Here is a 23,389-nt window from a genome sequence, read left to right on the forward strand (position 1 = left end):
AAAATATTCACTTTAAGTTTTTCAGCTTTTGAGGCATACTAAAGTTCAGTTAAATCAACGACATAAAAAAAAGGCTCGACTAAAATACTAGACAGCAAACAGACACACAACAGTCCTGCAAAACCCACCAAACTCAGGAGTGTCTCTCTTTAGCTCCTCCAGAAGCATGACCTTCTTCCTCACTATGCAGCCGTAATGTTTGCCTGAACACACACATACATACATATGCACATAGACACACACACACACACACACACACAGAGCATGAAGCACAGAGAAGCAGTGACATACTGTACATGGCTCACAGAAACACATCAATGTGCCGGTCCTCAGTGCCTGAGTGGTTTTGAGTGTACGTCTCACCGGCCTCCAGCCCATCCATGTGCTGCAGTCTGATGATGTCTCCTTTGTGGAAGCTGAGCAGCGTCCTGTCCTCGGTGACGTAGTTCCTCACCGCCACCACGTACTCTGAGTCCTGACAGAGATGTGACAAGTTGACAAAGACATGCTGCAAAATCCCCAGTGGTTCGCACACGGTGGCAATGAATCAAGAGAGAAGTAGAGTCATTTTCTATTAGGCTTCTATACAATCAGATGAGTCGCCCCCTGATGGCCATTAGAGAGAATACAAGTTTAAGACACAACCGCATTGGCTTCACTTTTCAGACCCGGAGGTTGTCGCTTGGAGCCTCCTTTGAAAGTAACCCTGGTGATGTCATAGTGGTGTCATCGGGGTTATCTCAGACTGGGATTGAGATTCAAAATGTTTAGCTTTAGTAGTGAAAGACTGGACTACGTGTAGCTGGATTGTTCCATTATTGTTTGCAAGACATTGTTCTGTCATCCTCACATTTTATTTTATATTTCTTTCTCAGCATCACTTTTAACCTCTTTTGTTTTTATCTGTTATCTGTTTAACCTGCCATATGGATCTCTTACCAATAGTTTTATGTCTAACCCATCTTGTTTATTGCACTCACTGCATTCCTCTGGAAACAAATGTTTTCTCCTTTATATAAAAGTACTGAATAAATAAAACAATTGTAATGACCGGTCTCCAAGTCAGTTCAGCAGAACATACAAAAAACTAAAATGTTTACTTCCAACTGCTGAAAAGTGGACATACAAAACAGTGCAAACATGGTGACAAAGAGCAACATTTTGAGTTTTAAGACTCTTCAGCATGAATAACTGTATTATGAAAACAACAGACACACACTCACACAGACGCCCTCTGACCTTCTTGAGCTCTGTGAGGAAGTAGTCGATCATGTGCTTGACCTGCGGGGCCTTGGCCGAGAACAGGATCAGCTTCTCGTTGGTCAGGTTGAACTCCAGCATGTTCTTAGACGGAATCGACACGAACAGGATGTCCGAGTAGCTGAGCAGGAAGTGATGTGTAAAAAAAACAGGAAGTCAACATACAGGGGTCTCGGGTCCAAATCACTGGCGCACGAGACACAGACAGCTGGAAAGAAAACGTCACTCGACTGACGTTTTGGGGGTTTATTTTATTTGAATTATGACTTTAAAGAGAAAACAAACCCATTCAAGACCACTATGAATAGCAAAGTTCCCCTCATCTCATGTTTAGTTGGTGTTCAAGACTACGAGGCTCACCTGTAAGGCCTCAGCACTCTGAAGTAGTCTGAAGCAGAGCTACTCCTCACCATCTTCAGCAGCTTGATTCCATTATGAGACACAGACAGCACCTGCACTCCTGTCCCCACACTGCCCTGGAAAACACACACACACACACACCCACACACACACACACAATCACATGAAATGGAGCACAGACACACGTTAAAATCTAAACCAAGTGAAGGTTGAAGGCTGCTTTGTTTTTCAGTTTAACTCCGATACGCCAAGAAAGAGACCAGAACTCACAGAGGCTGGGAAGAGGCGGGAGAAGTAAATCTCCCACAAGTCTCTGGCCATGACGACCACTTTCTTCTTCGCGTTCTCGTCGTGCGTTCCTGACGCCTGGTCCACTTTGTTCTCAGCTGTCAAAGACACAGAGAAGGAGGGTAAGTTATCAAATCTAGAGAGTTGAAAAAGTCTTTCACATCTTGTAAATGTTGAAAAGTGTGTGTGTGTCTATGAGTCATTACATCACAGAGTCAAGTTATTTAGGGATGTGTTTTTTTCTACCAAATAAAGCTTTCATCTTCTGTCGCTCCTCCTGGGTGATTCGGATGCAGGCCTCAGAGAAGGTGTCATGTACAACCTGCAGGACACAATCAGGAATAAAAATCACTTTACTGTGAATAACTATCGGCATTAAAGCAAAAGTCAATCATACCTAAAGTACCTAAAGTGTGTTTGGGGGAAAAAAACCTGTATTTTTAACATGAAGCTCAGGAACCTCCCTGTGGACATCAGACTGATTCTGCCTCTCTCCCCCTCTATTGATCTATAATAAAAGCACTAGTTTTAACATTTTATTTTAAATAAATCATTAGGATCTTAACTATCAGCATAATTACCATAAACTAGACTTTGCTATGATGAAAAGCTAAACCTGAGTGAACAAATTAACATAAAAAATTGAGAAACAAGGAAATGTACATAAATAAAGAATACATGAATCAACCTGTCTGAAGATCAGGTCCAGAACCAGTGGACTGTTGAAGGTCTCTTTAGGATAGAAAACCTGTAAACGGACAAAGAAACGGAACAATGAAAATATAAATGTTGATCTTAAATAATCAACACGATGATATTAAACTTTGAAATGTTGTTAAATTTTCAGCACAAGTAGATCTATGAAGATACTGCATGTCTTTACAGTGTGTGTTTCAGCATGCCATTTGTTAGATTTTAGGGCAATATGGATCATTTTCGTCCACTTATGTTTAATGTGCTCATGAAACACACCTCTTTCCTCATGTAGAGTTTCCACGGGACGTTGGAGTATGTATAATATTCATCACTTGTCCTGCTGTGGAGTTGGGTCTGAATGATCTCCTTCTCTACTGGCAGGTCTCTAGAGACTAGAAACACACACACACACACACACACACACACACACACACGCACACATTCACATGCACGTGTGAAATGAGTCAAGAGCTTTCTGTCATTCTGCTGTTTATTGCTGGGGATTGATGTCACATCAGTGTGTAAAAAGATCACCTGGAGGAGGGGCGGGGCTTATGTTTGAGCTGGTTGGCCCCACAGGGCGAGACTTTGTCGTCTTGGAAACCTTAAGTCCTCCCTCTTCTTTACGTAGGAAGGATTGAGGCTTCCTTTGACTCTGAGACAACAACAAAAAGGTCAGATATTATTTTAGTTTGTGTGGAAGTGCATGTGTATCTGTGTGTGTGTGTGTGTGTGTGTGTGTGTGTGTGTGTGTGTGTGTGTGTGGTAGGTGCGGAGTTGGGGTACCGGTTGTGGTGGGTTTGACATCTGATCTTTAAGGATCTCCATAGCTTCATCGTGTGGGTCTGACTTCTTCCCAAACAGCTTTCCATCACCTTTCCTACACACACACACACACACACACACACACACACACACACACACACACACACACACACGGAAATTATTAGACATACAACACCATAACAAGCATTCATATTTTTGCTAGGAAATAATTAGCGTGTTACCTCTGTGTGGCAGGTCCAGCAGAAGTTGTTGCGTCAGCAGGCTGGTGGTGTTTGATGATGTCTTTGATGTCGTGGCTGGGATCGATGCGCTCTGTGTTCCCTGCACCGGATCGGACCAAATCCTCAGGAGGGGGGCCACGTGTTGGACCTGGAATGTCACTTTCTATTAGATCAGATGTGCAGATGTTTAACGATTGAATTCAGTTGGATTCAATTTTGGGACTAGTTCCATACTGAAATATATAACTATGTTGGTGGGGCATGTATCAGTGCTAGCATTTCAATCATTTTCATGAGGGAAGGGCAGCGACAGTAATCAGACAGTAGAGAGATGATAGTAAACAAGATGCAACAAAGGTCTTCAGTCAGACTCAAACCGGGGACGTTGTGGTTCATCCCTAAAGCTCAAGGGCACCCCCTAAAGTCATATTTGAAGACCTCCTGCAATTTGATGCAGTGTGCATCCTGCAGCTTCACTGTCATCAGGGCATTCTAACCACACAACACATCTGCAGGTTCATTTGACCCTGAGAGTGTGAAACGTACTCATTTGTCGCTGAACAGCAGCTGACTTGTACGGCGACTCTTCTCTCTCTTTGCTCTGCAGAAAAACAGGAAGTGAAACAGCCGAGTACATTTTTATTCCAAGACAATATTTCCATCTTTGCATACATGCTGGCAGGTGTTCATGCAGTGTATGTGTGTGTGTGTCTTTACTCACAGGGCTGGTTGTGTGTGAGCGTTGTGGCAGGTGTGTGTGATAATGTGAGGGTGGGGCCAGGGGCGCCGGGGCAACGGGGGGGAAGGAAGACAACATCTGCTGCTGGATCGCGATGGCCTGCATGGTCATCTGCTGGGCCTGCGACACACACACACACACACACACACACGCACACGCACACACCATATATTTTCATGCAACTCACACAAATACTTCAAGAGTAATATCAGAGTTGTCCATAAAAAGTATAAGAAGACAAACCAGAATGATAGCTTGCTGGTTGATGATGGCCTGTTGCTGTTGAGTCAGTACTGTCTGCTCCGATCCTAGAGAAGTACAAACATATGAACATCATTGAGAGAAAAGATGATTCTGTTGCAGAACAACAGTAGAAAAACACACACAGCTCACAGCAAAAGACCCCGTAGGCTCCTCCACTTCAAACAAACCACACAGAGGATCTTTACAACCTCACAATGAAATGCGAGGTATAAAGAAGTTCTTTAGGACTTTGAACGAACACAGATTGTGACTCCACAATGCCAACATGCTTCTGGCCAAACATGCTGGAAACGCACAACCGATCACACCTGTCATCACAGGCAAGCCAAGAACCGCAGGCGTGACAGGGAGCGAGGGCACCGCCGGCAGGCCGGGGACGCCGGTGACGTGCGATGCTACATTATCCCTATCGGCAGCGGGTGCACGAGTGGGCGACGGGTTGGGCGCTACGCGTGTGGAAGGAGTGACAGTGGAAGAAGTCTGTTGGCCGTCGGGGTGTTTGGGAAGGTTGTACTGGTGGAATTGTTGTGGCCGTTGTTGAGGCTGAGGCTGAGGCTGCTGCTGTTCTTGGTGCTGCTGCTGTTGTTGTTGGTGTTGGTGCTGTTCGTGGTGATGGTGGTGGGAGGGGATTGGCATGGCAGGGATGGGCGGCATCATTCCTCCTGCTACTGGAAGCACTGGCACAGCTTGAGGAGCGACAGGTCAGGGAACATTGTAAGAGTTAGAAACACTGCTGCTTCCAGGACTCTGCCTCCGTTTCACATGGACTTAAAGCTATGGTTGGTAATCTTCTTCAAAAACACTTTATATTTGTTGAATTTGTCATTACATCCGGACAGCAATCAATAAATCAAATGCTATGACAAAAATCTGTATATCTGTGGCTGTCGCAGGACTGTAATGATTGGACGACCTGTTTGTCTGCCTGATCGCACTTTGCACTCAATGTGCGTAATCAGAGTATTTTGGGGGAGTGGCTTAAACTGTCAGTTTCCAATTTAGCGACTTACTCTCTAGATTTAGCTACTTATGGAGCGAGTGCTGCAAGCTGCTTTCATTGGAGAAGATATGGAAACACTGGGCTGGTTTTTTTAGTTCTTAAAATCTAGCATCCTCAGATTACCAACCCGGGCTATATTTGGTATTTTCAAAAACCGGACAAGTTAATCGGTAATTTACCGATTTACCTTTTAAATATTACCTGCCAAACATTAGCATGTTTTGTTGATGTAAACATTTGTTTCCATGTGTCTGTTTGCTACATATTATCTGTAGTTGAAAATAGAATTCAACTGATGCTTCAGGGTTTACATTGACAGAAATATACAGCCTGGTTAGTTTTTAATAAATAAGTAAATGTAATGATATTTAAGCATAAGTTTCAAAGTTTAGATCCAAAATTGCAACGTAAGTGTTCAAAGTGTAGGAACGCTTTCTATCAAACTGTATACAGCCACAAAGAGATGACGACAGAAAACAGCCTTTAGGAAGAAAAAAGAGAGAATAGAGAGAGAATGATAGTGACAGACGCCTATAGAGAGTAAAGGAGTCATCTGTGGTTACAGTGAATGGCTGTCCATGCATTATCTATGAGGTCAGGCTGCTCATTAGAGCCTCTAAGCTACAGTTTAAGTTTGGTGAACTGTACACCTGAACGTTTACGCCTCAGTCCTGTTCAGTGTCACTGAGACACTTCAGCCTTCACCCTGTAACAACATGGAAATAATAAAAGCAGTGAGTTGAAGTTGGGTATTTTGAGGAGGAAGAAGCAGAATTATCGTTTAACCTTGAAACCATGTGTCTCTAACGCACACAGCACAATGTCTGAGTGGACATTAGCATGACCTCATGACCTGGCAATCAACAGGGTGCACGTGAAGGTAGATTTCTAACTATTGTCAAAAATTCAGTTATCAAGAGAACATTTTGTAAACTTCATTTAGACAACAAAGAGATGTCTGTAATCTATTTTAAGATTCATAAGTTAAAACTGCTGTTTAGAGATGATAGATTTCATTCACTGCAGTAGCTTACATGAGCATAGAATTCAAAATGCTGTCAAATCGGGTTTTGTGGTATAAAATTGTGGAATTTAACAAACACAAATTTACCACAACATGAACATTTTGGACATAGGAGATGTATTTAGCGAGAATTTGCAGTTGCTGTAATCAGTAAAATGTTTTGATGCACTGAGGGCTCAACTTTTGGTAATTAAAAAATCTGTCTGAATCGTTTGTGGAGGACTAAAGGTCTAAAGTGCAGTCTTGTGTCAACTGAGCAAAACATGTGGGAGGAGATAGATTTAATTAGTAGAAAAATTCAAAGATTTCTGCTCACTTGGGTCTGCATTTCGGTGAAAGTTGCAAAGACATGCGACTGATTTGTTATGAATTTTCAACGTTTTAAACTTGGTGGTTGCTGTCGCGCCACCATCAGGACTATCAGCCCACAAAACCATTTGAAGAAGTACATCACTGTGTTAAAGCATTCAGTTATTTGCCTTTTTATATCTGCTTTTTTAAATCTCTGTTTGTCTGCCTGCTAGTTGTTTAATCGTGTACTTTGAGAAGGGAATGGAAAACAGAGTAACCCAAAACATTTGAAACATGGCACTGTTTCCGGCTTTCAGAGGACCGTTTATCTATCTAACTATTTGTCAACCTGAGACTAATGCAGAGGATTTAGAACAAGCTGAATTATTGATGTCAGTGGAGAGAAAAAGGACAAAAGAACGGCGAGAAAATATAAAACATGGACCACAAAATGAAAGACTAAAGCCGTACTAAATAACAAAATAACAAAATAACGAAAACACAAATCCAAAGAAAGACGAATGGACAATTTGCACAAACATTAAACGTAACTAACAGAAAACACACAAACTTCAGTGTTTTACCTCCGGGATGTATTCCTGGTGGGTAAGGTCGGCTGGGGATCGTTTGATTCTCCCCTTCTCCTCTTCCTCCTCCTGTGATGCCTATACCTCCTCCTCCCTTCATCCTTGCTGACAAACTTCCAGTTTTTTCCATGTCCTGGTAGCCAGAGAGAAACAAGATTCAGCAGATGGAAAAGGACCGTTGGAGATGTAGAGAAAGCGGAGTTTGAGAGACATGAAGAGTAGGAAGAGAAGTGTGTGTGTGTGTGTGTTAGAAAAAGGAGAGACTAAGGGAACAAGAGAGAGTGAGTGGAGTGTATTGTACTGGTTGATTCAGACCCTCTGTGAGTGCGTCAGTAGAGATATAGGAACTAAATACTCTGCAGGAAGTACCGTACACACTGGAGGAGAAGCTCCAGCACACAAGTGACAGAAACTCCTAAAGAAGTGGTACGAGTCTCCAACAAACGCTTCTGCAACATAACTAACCCCACTGCCCGAACACAACAAAACCAAATCTCTATTTACCACAAAGAAACGCTTTATTTTTTAAAGTGATGTGTTTTACATTTCAAGCAGCAGCCGTTATCTGACCTTAGCATGAGCAGCGGTCAAAGAATGCAGAAGCTCAAACTTCTCAAACTTCAGAAACAAGTCTAATGTTACCAGCCACACTGTTTCATGGCTGATAATAAAAACCAAAGACATCTCGTCAAAAAGGGTCTCGAGGACCAAAATACAACTTGTGAGAACCCCAGTTCACACATTAAACATATACCGGCGCTGACAGAACAGAGCTGAGTGCTGCCTGCTGTTGCAGTTGAATACGGTAGGTCACTCAGTAACCTAATCACCCCTCCCGTCTGCTCCATTCATACACAAACAGAAGCAGTGGATCACATGTTCCACTTATCCATCAACACTCCGCTCCGTTCACACTCAGAGGGCAGATCAGGTGGAGGGGGCATGACGTGACAGTTCTTTATGCATTTCAGAGCTGCGACTAAAGAGAATTTCCTTCGTGTTTTACTGTTTTATTCCCAATTTATAATTAGATTGATTATAAAAACAATACAAACCACGACGTAAGAAGTCAATTCAATCCCCACACCTGCAATGTTTTACAGCGTAACAAACTAATCGATTAATCAACTTATTGTTTCCACGTTTATATATTTCCAAAGCAGGAGGGAAAGTGTGTTTAGGATGTGATGCTTCTCGTCAGTACTCACCATGCTGCTGTCTGACAGCACCGGGTCAAACAGACTGTCCAGGTAGCGGTCCATTCCTCTCTGAGTCTGACCGTCACTCAATGCATCCGACTCTACTGGACACAGACAGACAGCAGAGTAGCTGTAAACACGTTCAGTGCTTTTAATAACCAGAAACCAAAACTAACCGAAATAAGCTTCCATTGTATTTACTATACAACAGGACTCACATCTGACCTTGTCTGCAGATACAATAGATTTCTACACTAGCTACTGCTGTGCATATTCGTATTGATAGATGCATGCAGTAAAGTTGAGGACTTTTTAATGTGTGTTTGTGTACCGTGGCTGTAGTAACCGTCAGAGTCAGGCAAACTGTAGGCCGGTCTGCTGTTACGGAGAGGAAAGGCGGGAGGAAGCTCCTCATCTGACTCAAAGCCACTGCCAAACAAAGCACTGAGAGGAGAGGAGAGGAGAGGAAATAAGAGAGGAAAGGAGGGGAGAGACATGAGAGGAAGATGAACAGGAAGAGAGGAAGAAGAGCAGAGGAAGAGAGGAAAGTAAGAGAGGAGAGGACATGAAAGGAGGAGAAAGGCAGAGAAAGAGAGGTGAGGAGAGGAAAATGTGGAATAGGTAAATTAATTTCTTTGGTATCTACATTTAAAATATGCATGTATTTGCGTGTGTTTTGTGTACTGACAGGCTGGCGTTTGCTCGGACTCTGGCGGGGTCGTCGGTGCTGATGATGAAGTAGCTCTTCTGCTTCGGGAAGTCAGGAGGAAGCTCCAGGTCTGAGATCAGGTCCATCACGTAGTCGTGACCCGCTAACTCCACCCACTGGCCGTGCTCCTTCATCAGAACAGAACTCCCCCTCCACCAGTCGGACACTCCCCTGTGAGATCACACACTTCAAATACCTCGCATTCAAAGCATTACGCACTGGACAATATAACTGTATTTTAAAGTGAAAATGAATATCATGAAGCTGGAGTTTTGAATAAAATGAGTTATAAATACAAATAACAGATGAAGGTTTGAGTAGTAAGAATAAATACATACAGAAGGTTTCAAGAAGTTAATCATATTTAATGCATAAACAAAAAAATAGGAAGTAGCAGAGCCATAAAATCAGTTTAACCTTTGTGTCTTCTACTGAATATGAGACATCATCACCTGTGGCGCAGTATGAGCGCTGCTAATTCTTCTCCACTGGTCCAGGAATGGACCGGACACAAGAACGACCCTCCTACAGAGAAAATACACAAAGAATACGTATCATACATACTGGTCCGTACATGAAATCTGACCTCTACATTTGACCCATCCTGAGTGTTTAGGAGCAGTGGGCTGCTGTAAAGCATCCGAGGAGCAACTTGGGGTTCAGTGTCTTGCTCAAGGGCACTTCGACAATGCGGACAGAAGGAACAGCAGGATCGAACCGGCCAACAAATCACACAAATTAAAAATCACACCAAAGGCAAAATACAATAAATTGTGGAATTCAACGACAGAGAGCCGTGTAGTTCTATTAGCTGATCCTGGAAATGAATAACTAATAATCAAGAGCTGTAATTGATCCCACTCATTAAACATGCTTATCTTTGAAGCTTGGGCTCATTTAAACTGTGAAACACCTGAGAAAGACTGCTTACATGATATTTTAATAAAGTGGGAGATTTGTTGTACAGCTGAATTCAAAGGGAAAAATTAAATGCGGTATATTCTGTGAATATTTGTGTAATCGTCTGCGCCTGATCTGCTCTCAGTGCAACATGCAAGATGCATCTCACCGTCAAAACAGTGCACGTGCAACACCATGTTAGCCTTCTTCCTATTGGCCGTCCACTCCAGCAGCGACAGCGGATAGGTCCGCGCAGTCTCGGGGGTGGAGCCTGATCCGAGCTGTGTCTTCTGATTGGCTTGGATGAGTCTGTGTTGCAGTAACGCCTGGCAACCAGCAGGGGCGTGGTCAGACACAAACCTGGAGGGAAAGGGACACCTGAAGTAAAACGTTTGCCCCTCTAACCACATTTATATATTACACTACTACCAAAACCCCCCATTTGCACGTGAAGGTATATTTTCAGCAGCAGGACTTCTGTTCACATGCGTAAGAGACGATGTCTTACTTCAGCAGATATTTGTCCATCTTGGTCGACGGCGCGAAGCTGCAGACACACGCCAGCAGCAGCAGCCAGCCTCTCTCGGCGTTGTCATAGTTCACGTTCCTCCACACCTGGTTGACGACCTGAGCCAGGATCTCGTCCTGTAACTCCGGAGTAGACAGGCCCCGTTGGATGATGTAATTCCCAAACATGTTTTCTTGCGCCCCGTTCAGGTGAGGATCCCCCATGAAACGTAACACCTGAAAGCAGAACAAAGGCAAAAATGACAACTAACTCTGGATATCTTACTGGCTTGTCGCATGTTGTGTATTGTTGTCTGGATTTCTGCCTTGCTGTCAATTTGGGATGAGCAATGACGGGAGAGAAATGCTTTGAAAATACATTTTCCTATGTCCTGGCCACTAAGAGCTGTATGTTATTGATTCACAGTATAACTTGTGCAGCTTAACTAATGTTTAGAAAGTTGTTTCATAGAACAACAGGGACACAGAAGCCGGGACTAGAAGGTGAATCTGGGCAGCGAGCCAATGGAGACGGTATCAGCCTTGGCAGCGTGTGCCTGTTTCTTTGTGAAGGACAGTCGTGCAGATTCATGGGTAAATGGAGTCCGCCCACCATGATGAAGAGCTGCACAGCTTCTCCTCTGAAGTCCTCCTCCACACGGGTCAAAGGTGAATCCAGAGGTGCCGTCAACATCCCAAACTTTGGTTCCTACAGAGACAAAATATTGACATTGCTTTTTAGGAGGCACAACAACTTGACATTTCCAAAAGGTTACACCTGGAGAGTACAGCTGGTGACTGCGCCTGCTGCCATTATCATAAGTCACATTTCTATTGAGCACTGCGTTTTCTTTTTACTTTGATGACATACAGCAGCTGCCCTTACAAAGTATGCACTGTTGTATAATAGCATGAATTCAACCGGGACATACTACTTCATCATACTACTTCGCTCATATATCTGCTGCGCAGAGGATCTTGTGTTGGAATAGACAGAAAAGCCTGCAAAATGCGACCAGATGCGGTACATCCTGGTATTTTTGGTATACTACATTTGACATACTATGTATTGGCACAAACTAAATACTATAGTAGTGTGGGTATTGGAACGCACATTACTACTATTACTGCTACTATAACTGCTGTTTTCATTCTATTATATCCATCACGACTATTATTATTTGTATTAGTCTTTTTTCTATTGTTATTATTATAGCTTTTGTGCTATTACTGTTGTTGCTGTCTCTCTCTCTCTCTCTCTGTCTGTCTCTTTCTCTCTCTCTGTATCTTCGTTCTGTCTCTCTTTCAACCCAACCGGTCAACCGGCAAATGGCCGCCCACCCAGCGTCAGGTTCTGCCGAGGTTTCTACCCGTTAAAGGCGAGTTTTTTTTCTTGCCACTGAATGGTCGCTCATGTGGGATGTTGGGTCTCTGAAAATTATAGAGTACCGTCTAGACGTGCAGTACAGTCTAGACGTGATCTACAGGAGAGGTGTCTCTAGATAACTTCTGTTATGATTCAACGTATAAATAGAAATCAAACGTACATATTATACTGCACATTCCGAGCTGACTGTAATCCTGTGAGCACACATCTCACCCTAAAGTAGATCTGCACATAGCGGTAGAACGGGTGGTTGTTGATGTCCAGAGGCAGAGTGAGTTGAGCCTCTTCCTGGATATGAGGAGCTTGAAGCAGAGCCAGACAGTCTGAGTGCAACTCCCTCCTGACTAGAAGGAGAGAGAGAGGACAAACGACAAGTCAACCAGCATACATACTGTATACTGGAGGTGCATGGAGTCCTTTAAAGTACATTTTTTCAGGAATACTACTAAAAACAAAGACACTACTAGGATACATTTAACATATAGTGTGCTACTTTCTATTACTAATGGACTGTTGAAGCTGAAAGGACATGATATTTCGGGCACACATTTTTTCTCTCATGGTTTATTTATCAGCTGAAGCCACTCCTGTCCCTCCCTGTCAGGACTATTCAAGTCAATCACTGCTGACACTGTTCAGCGGTGATGAGCTGAGACGCACTCACAGAGCCTGAACGAAGTGCTCAGCTATTTGGTTCATGAATAATAATGTGTGCGCACATTAATGTGGACTTCACAAAAAGAAAAGAAGAGACATTAACAGACCTCCTGCTGCCTGCAGCAAGGCGCCCAGCTCTGCAGGGATCACCAAGTGTGTGACGTTAACCACCTCCCTCTTGGTCAGCTCCTGAAAGGGATTTTAATGTTTAATGACCGACCGCCAAACCCGTCCCGTCTTGTGGGAGTAAAAACATGCTACTTTTACAGACACATTTCTATATTTTTAAGTCCCGCGTGTATACTGTCCAAAGTTCCATCTCACCATCTCTCTCCTCCTCCTCTCCTCTCCAGCTTTCCTCTGAGCGTTAAACTTCCTCTGCAAACAGATCACAGAAAATCAGCACCAAATTGGAACAAAAGTGGGCGATATTTTCAACAGTATATCCCTAAGTGACTCATGTGGGGCATGGATAGGTTGCATCCCTTAGAAATGAAAGGAGACATATTGTCCTTTGAAGCGTACCTTGATGTATTGCTTGCGGTTGACGTACATGTGGACGAGAGAGCGGAACCGAACTAGACTCTCCCTCATTTTCACGTAGCGCTTCCTGTGGAGTAACACCATTAACACACGTCTCAGGCCTGATGTCATGTTTTGATCCCATTTCCTGAGGAACTTTTGTTTAAAAAGCCGTTGCACTTTATTCAATCCCCACGTTTCTATCTCCAATGTTGATGAGTGTATCTCTGTCACAGGCCATGCTTACTCCAGTAATAAATATCATCATGTTTCTTCCTTTAATATCTAATACGACCAAAAGATAAAGGTGTTTTTATTTTGCCTACCATTGCTTTAAATGACATACTGTCCCTTAAAAAGGAACATAATGTACCATAATTTATAAATCTACGTTTTCCCTAAAAGACAATGTTGTCAAGTGTGTGTCTCCCTTCATTTGTCTTCCTCACTACACAATGTAGATGGTAAACGTGAGTGGCCTAACATACCGTCTTATTTAAATGTAAGAACCACAATTTCTTTACATGAATACTTAAATCATCACTTAGATCAAGCTTTTTGTTACTTGCTGGATATCCAGACACCAGTTAATCGTTCTGAAACTAGAGAAGCCGACCTTGTGAGGAAGCCTCGGCACTGTGCCTGCAGCCCGATGATCTTTTTGCGGAATTCCACGAAGCGTTTCCTGACGAAGAACATGCGGGTGTACCGCTGCAAGGTGAGAGCCGCAAGTTGACGGGAGCGCTCCCGTTTACACTCCAGCAATTGGTAGATGTCCTCCTTCAGAAACAACTGCCATGCACACACACACACACACACACACACACACACACACACACACACACACACATACATGTTGTTAGCTTGTGTTGCTGTTTTTGAAAGGGTTAACATGAACAAACGAGAGGAGAAACTCACCTTTGTGACTCCTACGTGGTAGGCTCCTGGTCGGAGGAGACACAGCTTACTGAGCATCATCACACAGTTCTCTCCATTTGCAGCTGGAGGCTCTCGTAACCCCACCAGGGACTTGTACCTGAGGATGACACACATTCACATGCATGTTCACAAACACACAAACAAATGCAGTGTCTTATCAAATGTGGCTTATTGGTAATCCACATATAATTATCTCTTCTGTATCTTTTCAGACGTGTTAGCTATCACTTCCCAAGCTAACCATCCAGTGATTAATACTGTGTGTATGTTACCTGAACAGGAAGACGTAGAATGGCATTCTGACAGGATACCCCTCTCGACGGATCCTAATGGTCTCGAGGGCACCCGAGTGTCTCAGCTGGCAGTTGACCAGGTCGTCCTCAAATACACCTGGTTGCTAAACACGGATGTAAGAACATTTGACAAACAATGACTGTCAGGACATAGTGAGGCTGAATTCATGCAAATCAAAAATCAGTAGAAATACAGAATGTCTGAAAATCTACCTTCATATTATTTGGCTTAATGCAGCGAACAAAAAAAGGGTTGCACCTGAAACGGAAGAATAAAGTTGACAAGTAAATAACATTTCCTGCTTATTATTCATGATGTAAAATCTCCACTTTGACTTCTCTCAGCATCACCTCTCCATCTTCTCCACCAGCTCCAGCAGGGACTGTTGGAACTTGTTGCTGACGGTGGGAGCTTGGTATTTTCTGGTGACTGTGCTGCTCTTCCTCATGTGACCTCCTCTCTGCTGACCTGTGACCTCTGCGTGAACCAGGAAGAGGTTTGACACCATCTGGAGACACACAACAATTCACACATTTTACTGCCGTATTAGAGAAGGTATCCATGAGTACATGCATATGTTGGATATGAGGAGGTGTGTCTCCTCTCACCTTGTTCTTGCTCTGAATGAAGAGGTCCAGGACATCCTGACGGACCTGGTCGTAGTTCTTATCGAGGAACTTCTGAACCTGCGTCATTGACATCACTCATTATTGAAAGACATGTCAGCGAATAGTGGTGGATTCCCTCTTATTTACCAGTTTTCTCTTACTTTTCCTTAACCTATTCTTATCCTCTATGGCTCTGTGAATGGCAAAGTCAGTCCTTACACCACTTTAGTGACTTTTCCTCGACTGCCACCATGAAGTAGAAACTTGTTGTTTTGATTAAAATGTCAGGAAAATTGTGGGATGGATCAGTGACACGAAACTTGGTTCCAACATTCATATCCCCCTCAAGATGAATTGGTGATGCCTAAACTTTTCATCTAGCGCCATCATCACATCAATCTGCCTCTTGTTCATAATGCCAATGCTAACATGCCGATGCTAAGCAGGTGTTATGGGTACTACCATACGACTTGATGTGCTAAAAAAGATTTTGTGTGTCCCAAAATATTATACGTCTGCATAGTATGCAGTATGCAAAAAATGCCAGGATGTCCTACTGCAGGCAGTCGCATTTCGCAGTACGCAAGTCAGCATGTTTTTCTGGCTATTCTGACCTACAATCTTTTGCACGGTGGAAGGTACGTCACATTGACTGCGCCGCCATGAGAGCACTGACAGATGATAGCTTAGTGACAGCTTCAAATTTTGCGCTACAGACTGTTACAGATATGAGCAAGAGGGTCAAAGTTCAAGGTACATTGTATGCAAACTGCATGCAACACATACTTTGTATGGGCGGCAGCAGTACGCACCAAAAGAAAAAAGACACAGTATGCAATTTGGAACGCAGCCTGAGTTCACCACTTTCACTTAGTTAAGCACGCTAACATTCGCTAATTAGCACTAAACACCAAGTACCACTGAGGCTGAGGGGGACGTCATCAGTGTTCATCCAGAGGGGAACATTAACGTTTGGGCCAAACCTGCGATGAGCCGATGAGGAGCTGCGTACCTGGTAGGTGACCCGGCCGGCAAAGTGCTTGATGGTGAACTCTGGGAGGGGCATCTTTGGCTTCTGATACAGTGGGTTGTTGCCATGGTGATAGTGACACTTTTGGAGGAACGTGTGGTCTGTCGCCTGGCAACAAAAGCAGCAGATGTTAAGTGACATTTAGGATAATACTGCGCGTGGGTGTGACAGCTGTTCAAGTGTCCTCAGCTTCTCTTTAGGTGTCTCCTGCCCCACCTGTGGGAAACAGCTCTGGTCGTCCAGGATCCTCAGTATCCCATGAGGCTTAGCGGCAATGAGGTCAATGCAGGGCTGGTTGTCACTGAAAGGGATGCTCTGCCAGGGGATCTGTTCCCGGCTGTACTCCTCCTGCATGGGGGTCACATGCAAATACAATTTCCTGTACAATGACTTCACATGTCTCATTACTGTTTCTAAGTGAATTACTAATGTTTCCAGCACTAACAGAGGTATGTTTCTGTCCTTGTTTGCAATATGAGCATGCAAATGTTTATGTGTATTTTGTGTATGCATTAGTGATGTGAAGCATGCGTGTGAGTATTCGAGTGGCCCTGCAGGTGTGACGTTGACTCACCTGTTCCTCCCTGAACACGATCCTGTTGAAGAAGAACTGCAGGTACTCGTTCGTATAATTAATGCAAAGCTGCTCAAAGCTGTTGAAGGTCAGATCCTATTGGTCACACACACACACACACACACACACACACACTGGAGTCTTTCTGCTGTGCAACACAAGAAAGTGACTGACAGGTGATAAGATGTGTTGTACCTCAAATCCGTAAATGTCCAGGATGGAGATGGAGAGGGTGTGTTGGCGGGGGTACACCTGAGCGTTGATCCTCTCTGTTAACCAATGGAAGAGCAGCGAGTACAGGATCTTGGCAACAGCATCTCTGGAGAACAAAGACAAACAAGCAAAGACAAAGACAGCGTGTGGGACAGGAATAATGCAAGGAAATTAAAATAACTGGTCCATACATAATTCACAATTATCTTTAAGGTGATGTGAGAAAGAAGTAATTGCATAGAAGTTATGGGTTATTAAGGGCTAACATACATTACTCTCTCACAGGTGAAGAAGCAGGAAAATCTTGCAACAGATGCACAAAAGTACTTAAGATTCATATCGATTTCCAAAAGAATAGTTTTGGTATTTCCCTTTCAGAATGAGGAAAGCATCTGGAGGAAAAATGAAACATTTTCATGCAGTGCATGTCTGGTGTGTTGCTGTCTCTCACCTGGCATCAACAGCACTTTCCACACTCAACGGGGTGTAGATCTTGTCCCTCATTGTCTCCTGTAGAGAAGACAGACGGGTTTAAATTGAAAGGCTGCTAAAATCTCATTTAGTTCGGTCTGTTTTTACGAGCGACTGGGCCTTCTCTCCTACTTTTGCTACTACGACTGACTCCTCTCCTGTTACGCAGAAATCGTAGGAACCGCCTTTGTAATTAGAAATTCAATTAAACAAGAGGCTCTTAGAGTGCGTAAGAGTGAATTCTTCTGTTTCTATCTCTCTTATCACCCTCGCTCCTTGTCAGAGGCATCACAAGACCGTCAGGACGACTGGAATCTGCTCCTTCTTTTAAACCGGACAGGAAAACAGTTTTATGGTCCATCAGATCCTGGAATATTGGAGGATGAGGATAAAAAAAAGAGTAATTTGGATGAAAAGAAGGATATATTCCAAGATCTCTTTGTCAGCTCATATGATACGGTGATATAGAAATATGGTGGATGGAGAACTAGAATACTCAGTTAGTTGAAAACATTGTGAATAGTTTTGTTGTACCTGTTTCTTTATATGGGTTTTTGTTTTAGCGCTTATTATCCACTAATGCCAGCTGGGTAATTCCTGTTTGGCCTGCATTCCATGGCGCTGGTGTGGCTTCAGTGTCTTTTTGCTCAAGGACATTAAAGGTCCGGACTGGATGTGTGTCATAGCTGCTGCAGTGGTGATTGAAGAAGCATATAAATGACTAAAGAAGAAGAGATGCAATGAGGTCGCAGTTGGGTTTAAGTTTAATGCCTATGTCACCTTATCAGCAGCTTATTATCAGTGTTTCTTGACATTTTTACAACTAGAATAAAGAAGAATTTGTTTACTACAAAATGTTGTGAATGGTGTTAAATAACAACTCAGTCCAAGAATGACAAGGACTCAAACCTCTAACACCTGCAGAGATGTCCGTATAGGTACCCACATTTTAACACACGTGCACGTAAAACAGTTTGATACTGACTGTGACTTTGTAGGTGATGGCTTTCTGTAGTCCCTCTGGAGAGATCTGCAGCAGCTCTGCCACCACTCTGATCTCCTGAGCGCTCACCACCGACGCCACCTCCTGGCCATCGGACTGTGGTGCAGAAACAGAGAGACAAAAAACATCTTGATCTGTCATCTTTTACGTTTAGTCGTAATTCTTCCATATTATCACATTTTTAGCTCATTGCATTTTCAATAAAATCAACTGATTGTCCAAAATATTCCAAAAATGTTCAGAAACATATATACAGCATATGTTTCTGAATTACTTGAATTTTCTACAATTAAAAAACAACAAAAATAAAATCTAAGATAGAGAAATCCCTTTGTAAACACTACCTCATATCTCTGAAAGTAGACGTTGCCCAGGTGCAGTATGGACGAAAGAACTCTAAAGATGGCCGACTGGTCATCGGGGGTGAAGTGAAGGATCTCCATGGCAGCGAGCAGACGCAGGAAGTCCTCTGCGTCATTCTTTCCTGTTATTCCACAATCCCCTCCCTTTACGGAGAGAAAGGTCACAACCGTTTGAGTGAAGAGATCACGTGACGCGAGGATCTCCACAATGAGGCAGTTGGTGATGCTGCTCTGTCGTCTACCTGGTTGAGGTAATAGTAGGTCTCAGCCTCTTGGAGGTAGAAAGCCTGCCTCTGCTGCGAGGGAAGACCTGCCAGCAACTCGTAGAAGATATGATAGTTCCTCTCATCTTTGGCCTGAGGGGAAGACACAAATTTAACACTTTATACTTCATACATACAGAAGAGTAAAAGATATAAAGTGCCATCCTGTGTATTTGTCCATGTGTGAGTCACCTGGAAGACGATACGGGACTTTTCCAGTAGATACTGAGAGGTTATGGCACCACTGATCACACCACTGGACACAGAGAGAGAGAGACAGCACAGAGCAAACCAGAGAGGATAAAATGTATTTACATATCATAGCTTCAAAGTGTACAAAAAAAAGTGTTAAAATTGAAAAATGAACTCTTGTGTTTCTATGTCATACTCACTCCTCCAGAAAGACCTCTATGTATTTCCCAAAGCGACTGGAATTATCGTTCCGTACAGTTTTGGCATTTCCAAAAGATTCCAGCAGAGGAGCTGCCTCGAGTATCTACCGAACGTTCAAACACACAGCGAGTGAACAACCAGGTTGAATGTGAAACAGCAGCCTGTTTACCACCATTGTTAAACGCTGGTCTGTGACACACATATGAGTTAAATCAGATCCTGATCAATCAGATAGTTGAAGGGATGCTAGATGGATTTTTATAAAGCAAGTCAAAGAAAACATCTCTCATGAATGTCGTCACACACACCACAGCAAAATAAAGCAACCTGCTATTCTGTTAGCCACATGTGAAGATGAATTGTAAAATATAAAGAACACATCAAACCCTATTACCTCAATCTGCACCCAAGAAGAGCCAGCAGAGATACGGAGACACGGAAAAAAAGACGCACATAGGAATTAGTCATCCATCAAGACAGAAACGTGTGTGAGTGTGTGTGTGTGTGTGTGTGTCCAAATCTGCTGGCAGCAGTTTATGCATGTCAGTAGTGTGTGTGTGTGTGTACCTGTTGCACAAGATTGGATTTGTGATGAATTGCTGCTAGGTAGCGAAGGACTAGTTTGGTGGCCTCTGTTTTCCCAGACCCGCTCTCCCCACTGAAACACAGCAACATACACTCAATGGACTTCAACATGACTCAGTTGTTGATACATTTTATATACAGTGAATCGTCCCAGTGCTCTGCTAAAGCGATCAGAGCAATATTTCCGTGCATGTCAGACATGCAAAGATATTGTGAAAATGAGTGCCTAATAAACTGTGCTGCTCATCAGCACGGAAAGGGAGGAAACCATGAAAACGAATGGTGCATCTAAATGATAAACATATAAAAAGGTTTTCTAACCTCACTACAGTCTACAAACTACACATACTTTTTGGACAAAACTAGAGCTGGTATTTAGCATTCTTAAATGGTAGGCTGGAGGAACTTTATTGGCTGTGATAGTACATTTGCTAAAAAGGTAAAGAAGTGGAAAATCCAGCTATTTTGATGGCAAAGTGGGAGCTCATTAAGAGTGAACATTATCTGCACTTTAAGCACCGCTACACCCAGCTTTTATTAATCACTTAGTGTCCATTATATGATCCTTCTCACCTCCCTACTGGTGCCTGTTTGACTTAATTGACTACGTGATGCGAGACCAAGCTAATCATTCATTAGGCAAGGCCTCAATTTCACTTTTGGGTTAAACCACCTGAAACGCTCTAACGCACACACACACACCGTGCTTCATCACTGCCAACAGCTTAGCGCTAAATACCACCGTTATGTAAGCTTGGCCAAAGGGGGGCAGGAGTGTGTGTGTGTGTGTGTGTGTGTGTGAATTTAGGGACACCAGCACCTTGACCACATTCCAGCATACGGTTTCAACTCACGGGCTGGTTAGCTAAAAACCGGGCCATTACTATTCACTGCCTCTAAATAAGAATCCAGTGACTTGCACAGAAACACAGGGTTCGCACATGTGCACTTGGACACACACACACATACCTCTGAAAGATAATCTGGTCCTGGCCCAGACATGGCTGGGCTTTCCTTACAGGTATCCCCTTGCGAGTGCGGCTAGAGTGTTCCAGGTGTGTGCGAGAGTGGACGTTTGTGTATTTCATATGATTATTTCTAAAAGCACACGCCGATGCCCAAGCGTGTGGATGTACTTTTACATCCGAGTTGGATGTAAATGGGCTCCGAGTGTGTGTGAGATCAGTTTTGACGGGGAGCGAGGCGCCTCTGATCTGTCTTAAGTTTGCTGGCCAGAAAACCACAGAACTCATGAATTTACAAACACAGCTCCAGCTTGAGATGGAAACCGAGAAGCTTCACGGACACTGCGTATACCAAGGTTAAAGCTTTACAACACCTTGGAAGGTTACTAATAATGTGCAAGAAAAACACTGTGAATATCGTTTCATTTAAAACACTCGTATCCGTCTCAATCAGGTGTAACGTATGATGAACGGTATGAGATGTATAAAGTATGAAGCGATGACACAGACTCAGCCTAGTTGATTAAACTCTTATGTAAAAACACAGGTACATGGAAAGTGATACAAAATTAGGATTTAGATAAAATAAGATTACGGAGAGTGTGGGCATCTTACCTGATTATTATGACCTGGTTGTGTTTGGCATCCATCATTTTGGAATAAGCAGCGTTTGCTATGGCAAACAAGTGCCTGAAGGAGAAAGATTAGCTGCATCAACTCCCCAACAATTAAATCAAAATGACAAACTATGTCTTGTACAGAGTAGACAGAGGCACTAGGGCTGCTGGTGTAGCATGTTGAGTGTATTTTTGTAAAGGTAACTACATGAAAATAAGAACATAACTATTGGAAATATTTACAGACCCTGCTCTGCACCTGCTGAATCCTTTAACTGTATGATTTATACTATACATTCATATTCATAAGAGAGATGAAAGCAATGAACTCAAACTCCATGACTTTGTCTCTACTTTTCCATTCCCTGCCTTAATTATTTACCTGCACCATTCCTTCCTGCTTTTACTTAAAACAGATGGGCTTCCAATCTACCTATTATTATTCTTTCATTGCAATCAAGGCAACAAAACGTTTGAACATAATATACTTAATTATAACATACTAACAATTCTTGCGTTCCGTTGTTTGTTTTAAATTTACTGTCCCCACAGTTTGACTTACGGAGGGTTCTCTCCCAGAGCACGACCCTTGTACAGCAACACCATGTCCGTCCCATAGATGTTGTACATCTTGTAGGGGTTCACAGACACCAGAATACTACCTATGTATGTCTAAAAAAAAAAAAGAGAGACAGGGAGGGCAATAATGAAATGGAAGTCCAAAAAGAAGAAGAAAAACAAAAAGAGAGGTTTGTAAAATTAACACACAAACTCAAAATAAACTGATACGACTTTAGATTTATAGGTTTGAGAAATGTTCAGTAGTATAATTTTCTTATGTAGGTGGTTGGATGTTGGATGTTTGTGCTGATCAGATACTTGCATAAATAAGCTGCCTCTCAGATCTTTTCCTCAGGTTCAGCAGAACACCTCCTTCATGCATCTCCCTAGACAGACGCAGGAAAACAAAGGACAGCAATCTCAGATCACTCACCATCAGGACCATGTTTGCATGTTTGCACTGTGCTTGATTCAAATCTGGTCTTTCTTCACTAAATAATTTTCCAATCTCTTTGATCAATCTTTAAGCCACAGCATCTACACACTTTTCAACCTCTAAGAGTCACCAATCATGTCTTTGAAGCTTTAAAATGACTTATTGGTATGTAAGCCTTCCCACTGACCATATTACATGCTCTATACTCTGATAAAGGCAAACATGTCTGCAGGTCATTATCATGACAAACCAAATAGAATATTATTTTTGAGTTAGCTGACTCTGTTTTTTATTTTTACACATTTTACTGTTGCACTTTGTAGGTTTCTCTCAGACAAAGAATTAACTCAAGTGTGTGAGTTATTTTACTTACTCTAACTGCGTCATATCTTCCACTCCATCTTCCTCTCGCTGCTCACGGTGAGCCATGGTGGGCAGGCTTCTGATTGAGTACATCTAAAATACACATGTACACACTCAGAAATTACTACATGATGCATGCACATAGCACTGTGCACAGAGGGTTCACACAATAACACATGCACTCACTCATTTAGATTTATCAATTATTTTTCTTTCCGATGATTCTAATCCTGATTGTATCCAGAGTCCCTGTTTACCATTCTCTCACCAAAATAATTGGACACATTTTACTTTCCTGCTCAATGTGCCCATCAC

General features: G+C 42.9%; 1 protein-coding gene across 1 annotated transcript in view; it reads right to left on the reverse strand.

The window, feature by feature from the left end:
* Positions 1-23,389, reverse strand: part of myo15aa (myosin XVAa) — a gene marked incomplete at its 3' end in the record, with an annotated part of 30,260 nt that overhangs the window by 5,359 nt on the left and 1,512 nt on the right. The window contains exons 2-48 of the mRNA XM_079177085.1: positions 23,085-23,167; positions 22,598-22,661; positions 22,277-22,386; positions 21,713-21,787; positions 20,115-20,205; positions 19,547-19,650; positions 19,347-19,410; positions 19,134-19,247; positions 18,874-19,035; positions 18,512-18,625; positions 17,507-17,565; positions 17,038-17,161; positions 16,843-16,938; positions 16,485-16,616; positions 16,251-16,376; positions 15,239-15,316; positions 14,981-15,138; positions 14,843-14,888; positions 14,609-14,733; positions 14,316-14,433; positions 14,014-14,189; positions 13,401-13,485; positions 13,200-13,253; positions 12,983-13,064; positions 12,432-12,562; positions 11,445-11,540; positions 10,833-11,068; positions 10,494-10,684; positions 9,877-9,949; positions 9,404-9,595; positions 9,047-9,159; positions 8,725-8,816; positions 7,514-7,649; positions 4,594-4,658; positions 4,333-4,470; positions 4,158-4,212; positions 3,612-3,759; positions 3,391-3,484; positions 3,139-3,259; positions 2,881-2,996; positions 2,597-2,656; positions 2,155-2,230; positions 1,891-2,006; positions 1,621-1,736; positions 1,240-1,381; positions 364-475; positions 129-203 (exon numbers count right to left, since the gene is read on the reverse strand). Of these exons, the coding sequence (XP_079033211.1) occupies positions 129-203; positions 364-475; positions 1,240-1,381; positions 1,621-1,736; positions 1,891-2,006; positions 2,155-2,230; positions 2,597-2,656; positions 2,881-2,996; positions 3,139-3,259; positions 3,391-3,484; positions 3,612-3,759; positions 4,158-4,212; positions 4,333-4,470; positions 4,594-4,658; positions 7,514-7,649; positions 8,725-8,816; positions 9,047-9,159; positions 9,404-9,595; positions 9,877-9,949; positions 10,494-10,684; positions 10,833-11,068; positions 11,445-11,540; positions 12,432-12,562; positions 12,983-13,064; positions 13,200-13,253; positions 13,401-13,485; positions 14,014-14,189; positions 14,316-14,433; positions 14,609-14,733; positions 14,843-14,888; positions 14,981-15,138; positions 15,239-15,316; positions 16,251-16,376; positions 16,485-16,616; positions 16,843-16,938; positions 17,038-17,161; positions 17,507-17,565; positions 18,512-18,625; positions 18,874-19,035; positions 19,134-19,247; positions 19,347-19,410; positions 19,547-19,650; positions 20,115-20,205; positions 21,713-21,787; positions 22,277-22,386; positions 22,598-22,661; positions 23,085-23,167 (5,134 nt within the window). The remainder of the gene's footprint in view (positions 1-128; positions 204-363; positions 476-1,239; positions 1,382-1,620; positions 1,737-1,890; positions 2,007-2,154; positions 2,231-2,596; positions 2,657-2,880; positions 2,997-3,138; positions 3,260-3,390; positions 3,485-3,611; positions 3,760-4,157; positions 4,213-4,332; positions 4,471-4,593; positions 4,659-7,513; positions 7,650-8,724; positions 8,817-9,046; positions 9,160-9,403; positions 9,596-9,876; positions 9,950-10,493; positions 10,685-10,832; positions 11,069-11,444; positions 11,541-12,431; positions 12,563-12,982; positions 13,065-13,199; positions 13,254-13,400; positions 13,486-14,013; positions 14,190-14,315; positions 14,434-14,608; positions 14,734-14,842; positions 14,889-14,980; positions 15,139-15,238; positions 15,317-16,250; positions 16,377-16,484; positions 16,617-16,842; positions 16,939-17,037; positions 17,162-17,506; positions 17,566-18,511; positions 18,626-18,873; positions 19,036-19,133; positions 19,248-19,346; positions 19,411-19,546; positions 19,651-20,114; positions 20,206-21,712; positions 21,788-22,276; positions 22,387-22,597; positions 22,662-23,084; positions 23,168-23,389) is intronic.

This window comes from Pholis gunnellus (assembly GCF_910591455.1).
Source record: "Pholis gunnellus genome assembly, chromosome: 17".
In the NCBI taxonomy this organism is placed as follows: Eukaryota; Metazoa; Chordata; class Actinopteri; order Perciformes; family Pholidae; genus Pholis; species Pholis gunnellus.